The sequence below is a fragment of the Procambarus clarkii genome, chromosome 69, assembly GCF_040958095.1.
Source record: "Procambarus clarkii isolate CNS0578487 chromosome 69, FALCON_Pclarkii_2.0, whole genome shotgun sequence".
Taxonomy (NCBI): Eukaryota; Metazoa; Arthropoda; class Malacostraca; order Decapoda; family Cambaridae; genus Procambarus; species Procambarus clarkii.
In genome coordinates this window covers 28,230,922-28,240,568 of record NC_091218.1, presented here as the reverse complement: position 1 = coordinate 28,240,568, position 9,647 = coordinate 28,230,922, and the positions used below count along the sequence as shown (strand labels likewise).

Here is a 9,647-nt window from a genome sequence, read left to right as displayed (position 1 = left end):
ACACTGTAGCAACCCTCCAACACTGTAGCAACCCTCCAACACTGTAGCCAAACAAAACTGTTATTCCAAACGGAATGCAGAGTAACAGTCAAATAAGATAAAGTCAAAGTGCAGTGAGAGGCTCTGTACCCCAGAGCACAGTCCTTGCTCCACTGCTCTGTACCCCAGGGCACAGTCCCTGCTCCACTGCTCTGTACCCCAGGGCACAGTCCTTGCTCCACTGCTCTGTACCCCAGGGCACAGTCCCTGCTCCACTGCTCTGTACCCCAGGGCACAGTCCCTGCTCCACTGCTCTGTACCCCAGGGCACAGTCCCTGCTCCACTGCTCTGTACCCCAGGGCACAGTCCCTGCTCCACTGCTCTGTACCCCAGGGCACAGTCCCTGCTCCATTGCTCTGTACCCCAGGGCACAGTCCCTGCTCCACTGCTCTGTACCCCAGGGCACAGTCCCTGCTCCACTGCTCTGTACCCCAGGGCACAGTCCTTGCACCACTGCTCTGTACCCCAGGGTACAGTCCCTGCTCCACTGCTCTGTACCCCAGGGCACAGTCCCTGCTCCACTGCTCTGTACTCCAGGGCACAGTCCTTGCACCACTGCTCTGTACCCCAGGGCACAGTCCTTGCACCACTGCTCTGTACCCCAGGGCACAGTCCCTGCTCCACTGCTCTGTACCCCAGGCCACAGTCCTTGCACAACTGCTCTGTACCCCAGGGCACAGTCCTTACACCACTGCTTTGTACCCCAGGGCACAGTCCCTGCTCCACTGCTCTGTACCCCAGGCCACAGTCCTTGCACAACTGCTCTGTACCCCAGGGCACAGTCCTTACACCACTGCTTTGTACCCCAGGGCACAGTCCTTGCATAACTGCTGTTTCTCATTCTTATCTCAGATATAGACAAAAATACTAGTCACAGCTTCGTGTCATCCTTTGCAGATAATACAAAAATTAGCATGAAATTTTCCTCTGTAGAAGGCACTACGGGCTCACCATAGCCCGTGCTACTTGGAACTTTTTGTTCCGGGTAGCGAATCTTAAACAACAACAACAATATGAAGAAAGCACTGAAAAACTTAAGGCAGATATTATAAAGTTCTTCGATTGGGCAACTGAAAATAACATAATGTTTAACTGTGATAAGTTCCAGGTACTGAGGTAAGGTGGAAACGAGGAACTTAAACGAAACACAAGGTACAGGACACAGAGGTTTCTTCTATGAGTTTTCCTTCTGCACATTGAAGAAAAGCATCATGTAAATGATCTGGAAATTATGATGTCTGCCGACCTGGAATTTAGTGAGCATAACCGAGCAAGTATAGCGGCGGCCAAGAAAATGGTTCTCAAAATGGTCCAAGAACGTTCTTAAGTTGGACTTTGAGAACATTCAAATCCAGACACTCCACAGCAATGCTAATACTGTTAAAATCACTGATGCTGTCCCGTCATGAGTATTGCTCGGTACTCACTTTCCCTTTTCAGAGCAGGAGAGCTCTCTGAATCAAAGGGAATACAGAGAACATGTACGGCACGCACAGACACGATAAAACATCTAAATTATTGGGACCGTCTCAGAGCTCTCAAAATGTACTCTTTGGAAAGGAGACGAGAAAGGTATTAGATAATATATATGTGGAAGATACTGGAAGGCCAGGTCCCAAACCTGCACAGTAGAATCTTGAGGTTATCTTGAGATGAAATCGGGGCTTTAGTGTCTCCGCGGCCCGGTACTCGACCAGGCCTCCACCCCCAGGAAGCAGCCCGTGACAGCTGGCTAACACCTAGGTACCTATTTTACTGCTAGGTAACAGGGGCATAAGGTGAAAGAAACTCTGCCCATTGTTTCTCGCCGGCGCCTGGGATCGAACCCAGGACCACAGGATCACAAGTCCCGCGTGCTGTCCGCTCGGCCGACCGGCTCCGGCACTTGGGTCAGGTCCCAAACTTGCACACTAGAACAACAACGTACTGGAGCGAAAGATACGGAAGGAAATGCAGAATAGAATCAGTGAGGAGTAGAGGTGCCCCAGGCACAATCAGAGAACACTGAACATCAGAGGTCCACAGCTGTTCAACACCCTCCCAGCAACCATTAGAAATATTGCTGGAACGAAGATGGATGTCTTCAAGAGACACTTGGACAGGTTCTTGCAAGAAGTGCCAGACCAACCGGTTCCCATTTACGAACAGTCCCCATTTACGAACCGTCGCCGTTTACGAACAGTCGCCATTTACGAACAGTCCCCATTTACGAACCGTCGCCGTTTACGAACAGTCCTCATTTACGAACAGTCCCCATTTACGAACAGTCCCCATTTACGAACAGTCCCCATTTACGAACCGTCGCCGTTTACGAACAGTCCCCATTTACGAACAGTCCCCATTTACGAACCGTCGCCGTTTACGAACAGTCCCCGTTTACGAACAGTCCCCATTTACGAACAGTCCCCATTTACGAACAGTCCCCATTTACGAACCGTCGCCGTTCACAAGCCGTCGACCACCCCCCCCCCCCTCACCCCTCGTTCATTTACGAACCGTCGCTATTAAGGAACCGTCGTAGTTACAAATCCTCACAGTGTATCTTGTAATCAATCATCGTCCAACTTCGCTGACATCGGATAATAACCAACTCGTTAATTATTGTGGTAGACTAACTGCTATTGACCGCTAACGACCGTCTAACTGGCCCCATCCAATCAGCAACTAACCCAGATCACCTAGTACTGTAAAAATATACCCCAATAATAGACACAGAACGACTTAATTTTCTGTATTTAGTATGATCAATCAGGTGTATACGACGATTAATAGTTTATCATGATCGGCTAATTATCCTGTTCTTGCAGGTGATTTTGCCCTCCTCCAATGGGGAGGGAGGGAGAGAAAGAGAGAGAGAGAGAGAGAGAGATTGAGAGAGAGAGAGATTGAGAGAGAGAGAGATTGAGAGAGAGAGAGATTGAGAGAGAGAGAGATTGAGAGAGAGAGAGATTGAGAGAGAGAGAGATTGAGAGATTGAGAGAGAGAGAGAGAATTATTATTTTGATACGAAAATCATTCGGAGTCGTTAGGATTCGAGCCTCTGCTTTGAATACTCTTCCAAGCAAGAATTTTGTCATTGATATATTATCACGTATAATGTGATTTCTTTATTCAATATTTTTGTTTAGAATTATATGTATTAATATTGCTGATTGTATGATCCTAATAAAATATATATTGTCACTATATTGCATAATTATTTGTTTATAGTTGAGAGTATATTTTTATCGTTTCAGGTTTGTTGCGTCTTGGTCACTGACTTTGTCGTGGAGGGACTATGCTGGCAGCACCAGTCGTTACGGAACACTTGGGCACTGGCAGCATCATGGAACACGTAACATCAAGGAACAGTAAACGAAAATTGGGTAACATCAAGGAACAGGAAACGTCTCAAGACTTAGGTAACATCACGAAGGGAACATGAAGGAGACGAGGGAGGGTGGAGGGAAGGGAACTATCAGGAGAAAGCGCCAAGCCATTACCACTATATAGCACTGGGAAGGTGTCAGGATAAGGATTTGGGGATGGGACGGGAGGAAGGAATGGTGCCCAACCACTTGAGGACGGTCGGGGATTGAACGCCGACCAGTATGAAGCAAGAACGTCGCTCTACCGTCTACGCCAAGTGATTGGATACTGAGGGGGGGTAACGTATCTTATCTTGAGATGATTTCGGGGTTTAGCGTCCCCGCGGCCCGGTCCTCGACCAGGCCTCCTTTTTGTTACACACCCCCAGGATGTGTAACAAAATTCCCATTCCACAGCCAATCAGGGCTCTTCAGAGCCATCCATCCAGTGACTGTACTCAACCTGACTGAGTGACGCTCAGAGATACAGTCTGATTTCCCATCTCCCCTCCCCTCCAATCCACCCCCCCTAGGCCTACAAACAAGGTGTCCCAGTACGCAACCCACAACAGCCGCCTATCTCCCGGGAGCAGATTTATTCTGTGTGGTGAACAGAGGCATGAGGTGTTAGGCAAATATGCCTTAAGCGCCTCGGCCTGCTCAGGGATCGAACTCGCGGGTGTGTGTAGTTCCGAGACAGGTGTTTGTTCGTTTTTCACATGTTCAAACATCTGTGTTCGAACATGTGAACTGATTTCTGACGGGAACTTGTAGCTGGTGATCGTAAACACAGGTCACCATACTACAGTGAACGTGTACTTCAGGTCACCATACTACAGTGAACGTGTACTTCAGGTCACCATACTACAGTGAACGTGTACTTCAGGTCACCATACTACAGTGAACGTGTACTTCAGGTCACCATACTACAGTGAACGTGTACTTCAGGTCACCATACTGCAGTGAACGTACACTTCAGGTCACCATACTGCAGTGAACGTGTACTTCAGGTCACCATACTACAGTGAACGTGTACTTCAGGTCACCATACTGCAGTGAACGTACACTTAAGGTCACCATACTACAGTGAACGTACACTTTAGGTCACCATACTGCAGTGAACGTACACTTTAGGTCACCATACTGCAGTGAACGTACACTTAAGGTCACCATACTACAGTGAACGTACACTTCAGGTCACCATACTGCAGTGAACGTGTACTTCAGGTCACCATACTACAGTGAACGTGTACTTCAGGTCACCATACTACAGTGAACGTACACTTCAGGTCACCATACTGCAGTGAACGTACACTTAAGGTCACCATACTGCAGTGAACGTACACTTAAGGTCACCATACTACAGTGAACGTACACTTCAGGTCACCATACTGCAGTGAACGTGTACTTCAGGTCACCATACTGCAGTGAACGTGTACTTCAGGTCACCATACTACAGTGAACGTGTACTTCAGGTCACCATACTGCAGTGAACATGTACTTCAGGTCACCATACTACAGTGAACGTGTACTTCAGGTCACCATACTACAGTGAACGTATACTTCAGGTCACCATACTACAGTGAACGTGTACTTCAGGTCACCATACTACAGTGAACGTACACTTCAGGTCACCATACTGCAGTGAACGTGTACTTCAGGTCACCATACTGCAGTGAACGTGTACTTCAGGTCACCATACTTCAGTGAACGTGTACTTCAGGTCACCATACTGCAGTGAACGTACACTTCAGGTCACCATACTGCAGTGAACGTGTACTTCAGGTCACCATACTACAGTGAACGTACACTTAAGGTCACCATACTACAGTGAACGTACACTTAAGGTCACCACAATACAGTGAACGTACACTTAAGGTCACCATTCTATAGTGAACGTAAACTTCTGTTTTAACATACAAATGATAACGATAGCGGCGGCCGATTTTATCTGCGATCTCACGATTCTTACTGAGAAAAGAATGGGAAGAAGATAGGCCACTGAGGATGAGAACTGTGTCTACCATGTCTACCTCATGCAGCTTCCGGGGATCAGCGCCGCAGTGGCTCGGTCTCCGACCAGGCCCATTAGGCCCCACTGACCTCAGGGAACAAATGTGTGACATATATCACTAGTATATTATAAGGGAATACCACATTAATTCGATTATGTAACAGTGAATTCACACAATAATAATAATAATAATGTTATTGACAAGAAGGTACAATGGGTTGAAGAGATAACATAAGACTGGTATTTGTACATTCTTGTAAAGCCATTAACACGCATAGCGTTCCGGACAGAAACTTAACAACTTAACAATTTTAGTTCTAAGACTCATTGGTGCTGGCTATAAAGTTGTTAATAGATGTCATTGATGAAGATTAAGCCAGCCAAGAGGTGGCACGGGCATGAATAACCCGTAAGACGTACGTAGTATCGCCCGGGCTAATGTTTGGTGAGGTTTTTAATGAGAGGTTAGGAGTGTGTCTCACATATGTTCCTGTTTTCAGACGGAGAATCAAACCCACAGACCAACGGGAGTTGACGCAGGTGCGTAATAAATATGGGGTTTTTGGGCCCAGCAGGGGGTTGGGGGGGGGGGGGGAGGAGAGCTGCTTGGCCGCATGGTGTTGCTCATTTATTTGTGGCGCCGGTGACGTCACTGTGGCCCGCGCACTACTTCGCTGCGCGCGCAGGTGTCATGGCGGTGAGGCGGCCTCTTCCCGCTCGAGGGGGGACTCTGTTAACTTTAATTATTATCTTTTTTCCTTATCTTACGTGTTTTGTTGAAGATTTCATTGATGTTATTTATTACAATCTCGGAGAGTTATTTAGGGATAATCTTTTTAAGGAAATATATATTTATCTTATTCAGTTTGAAAGTTATATTAATAACAATTTAAATAACCAACACGTGGATAATTGTAATAATAATAATAATTTATATAAAATTTAGGACAATATTTTAACGCGGATATTAACGATGGTTCCCTCCAACTCACCGTTGCCTGAGCAACCGTTACTACCTCATTAAAACCGCAGTTTCCCGCCCAAACTACCATTAACGTTAAATTTATCATTTCCAACTCAAACATTTATTCTTCATTCCATTTACCCCGCTAAACCGGTCTTTTCACGTCGGGAACTGTCTGTTTACCGCTAAACCGAATCTGTTAAAACGGTCTTTTGTCTATAAAAACAGGATCTGTTGAAATGTTTTTTCTCTCGATTATATATATGATAGCTACAGCTAAAATAGTGCTTTCCTCCCAAAGTGGTTGCTTCCTCCCAAAGCGGCAGTTTCCGTCCAAAGTGGTAGTTTCCGTCCAAAGCGGCAGTTTCCGTCCAAAACGGTAGTTTACGCAAACAGTAATTTCTACTTAAACAGAAGGTGGAAACGGTAGGTCAGGCGGCCCCCTTCATTCAGATGTTCAGATCTCTGGCTTCACTGGCTGTGTACGTGGGTTGGTGCTTCTGGCTCCCATGGATTGTACTCACCCGGGTGTACTCACCCGGGTGTACTCACCCGGGTGTACTCACCCGGGTGTACTCGCCTGGGTGTACTCGCCTGGGTGGACTCACCTGGGTGTACTCGCCTGGGTGGACTCACCTGGGTGGACTCGCCTGGGTGGACTCACCTGGGTGTACTCGCCTGGGTGGACTCACCTGGGTGGACTCACCTGGGTGGACTCGCCTGGGTGTACTCGCCTAGATGTACTCGCCTAGATGAACTCACCTAGATGTCCTCATCTAGAGGCACTCATCTAGAGGCACTCACCTAGAAGCACTCACCTAGAAACACCCACCTAGATGTCCTCACCCAGATGCACTCACCTAGGTACACCCACCCAGAGTACGATTTTTTTCAACCCAGCGCCCTACTATGCCGGATATCACTCCAAGGTCACACCTATCAGATGCCATTCTGAAGCCAAAGTATACAACATCAGCATTTTGTTTCTTTAAATGCTTCCGTGATTGTGTTATAATGATTGAGTAATTGTGAAAGACAAGATACAGACGATGAGTTACAATAACGGGGTTGAAGATATGATGACCGAGTCACACGTCAGAAGATGGAGACGACGACGTTTCGGTCCATCCTGGACCACAGTCGACTTGCTAGTGGCCCGGGACGGACCGAAACGTCGTCTTCTGATGTGTGAGGTTTGGTCATGAAGGACTGAATCTTATTGCTCTACAGTAAACCCATTGTTGACCTGGAAACTCTTGAAACAAGTGATTTCATTCCTAATCTTCATGAAACAAGTGATTTCATTCTTGGCACGTTTCTTCTCACCTGATACCTCTGTTCACCTACCAGTAAATGTGTACCCAGGAGCTATGCAACTACTGTGGGTTGCATCGTAGCGGTCATCAGTAGTTGGTCTTAGTGGTACCCGGATAAGCCTCACATATGCTTCCTAGTGAAGTATATTTAGACATATGTCACCGAACAAATATACCTCCGCCAGAAGGTATACCACATCCAGTATATACTCATCCGAGGGGAGTTGTAAACGAATTTAACACTGCCTGATGAAGCCGGCTAAGCAAAAACAGGAATCCGGTTAAGTATTGGTCTGGGTAAACCCAGCCGACGGGAGATAGGCAGCTTCAACAAGCTTTCCCCGCCAACGGTGTTGCACGCCCTCTTCAGTTTCCCGCCAACGGTGTTGCGCGCCCTCTTCAGTTTCCCGCCCTCTTCAGTTTCCCGCCAAAACCAGAGTGCACGACCAGCAACAATTCCTTGTGAAGGCGGCGGGAGAGACGGATACACGCAACGTCTTTATATTTTTTACTATTTTTACGTTGTTAAAACGTAAAAATAGCGTTAAAAGTGATGTGGTTACGATGTGCGTTGCTGGGAGAGGAGACCATGACGGTCAGTGGCACTCGCGTCCCAGTGGACAAAGTATCCTAGAGTTGTGCTATTTCCACGTTGGAGGAGTATTTGACTCGTCGTCCTTACTCCTGGATATTGTGCCCAGTAGAATCTTTATAAATCACTTCCGGTAGTGGTCATTGGATCACTACGTTACTGCTGAACGCTTATTAGACTGACCACCTCTGTGACCCCGGCAGGAGCCCCAGTTTGGTCCCGTCATAGACGACCTTGTTCTCGCTGACTGCTCCTTGTATCTACCAGAAAACCGTACATACGAAGACCGGTCGGTCACCTTAATGTTTCGCTCACCAGCGACTATTCGTATGTAAGTCATAAAAGACACGAAGCAGTTACGCAAGCACTTACGAACCTGAACATCTTTTTTCAGTCTTTGGCGGCTTTGTTTACAATTACTAAACAGTTAATGAGCTCCGAAGCACCAGGAGGTTGTTTCCTAATAACAACAGTTGATTGGGAAGTTTTCATGCTTGTAAAACTTTATTAAGTGTAAACAAAGGCGTCAAAATTTTGTTGAAAGGTGTACATGTTCGTAAGTACTTGCGTAACTGCTTCGTGAATCTGGCCCCTGGACAGTTTAAGGAAGGTTTCATCAAATCAAGTTCGGTTTCGTTACATTAATTAGTTTGTAATGTAAGGATTAACGAGGCCTTGGCAGCGAGCGTTTTCTTTTAATTAACGATATAAATCATGAATTGTCCGTATGTAATTAGCGCTCCGGTTAATGAGGCGTTTGGTGTTGGGACGGTGGGGCGGGTAGAGTAGAGTAAGGCATAAGACAACTGGCAGTGTTGGGATGGTGACCTCTGGAGGTCGTGGTGGACCTCTGGAGGTCGTGGTGGACCCCTGGAGGTCGTGGTGGACCCCTGGAGGTCGTGGTGGACCTCTGGAGGTCGTGGTGGACCCCTGGAGGTCGTGGTGGACCCCTGGAGGTCGTGGTGGACCCCTGGAGGTCGTGGTGGACCCCTGGAGGTCGTGGTGGACCCCTGGAGGTCGTGGTGGACCTCTGGAGGTCGTGGTGGACCCCTGGAGGTCGTGGTGGACCCCTGGAGGTCGTGGTGGACCCCTGGAGGTCGTGGTGGACCCCTGGAGGTCGTGGTGGACCCCTGGAGGTCGTGGTGGACCCCTGGAGGTCGTGGTGGACCCCTGGAGGTCGTGGTGGACCCCTGGAGGTCGTGGGGGACCCCTGTAGGTCGCGGGGGACCCCTGGAGGTCGTGGTGGACCCCTGGAGGTCGTGGTGGACCCCTGGAGGTCATGGTGGACCCCTGGAGGTCGTGGGGGACCCCTGGAGGTCGTGGGGGACCCCTGGAGGTCGTGGGGGACCCCTGGAGGTCGTGGTGGACCCCTGGA

At 48.2% G+C, this 9,647-nt stretch overlaps 1 protein-coding gene across 2 annotated transcripts in view; it reads left to right on the top strand.

The window, feature by feature from the left end:
* Positions 1–9,647, top strand: part of LOC123772213 (miniature) — a 111,798-nt gene that overhangs the window by 55,908 nt on the left and 46,243 nt on the right. The window contains exon 1 of one of the 2 annotated variants that reach the window (XM_069311308.1): positions 3,280–3,440. The exons of the other annotated variant lie outside the window; for it this stretch is intronic. Coding sequence (XP_069167409.1) covers positions 3,317–3,440 — 124 coding nt within the window. The 5' untranslated portion in view covers positions 3,280–3,316. Of the gene's footprint in view, positions 1–3,279; positions 3,441–9,647 lie in introns of those variants that run through there. 2 annotated transcript variants of the gene reach the window in all.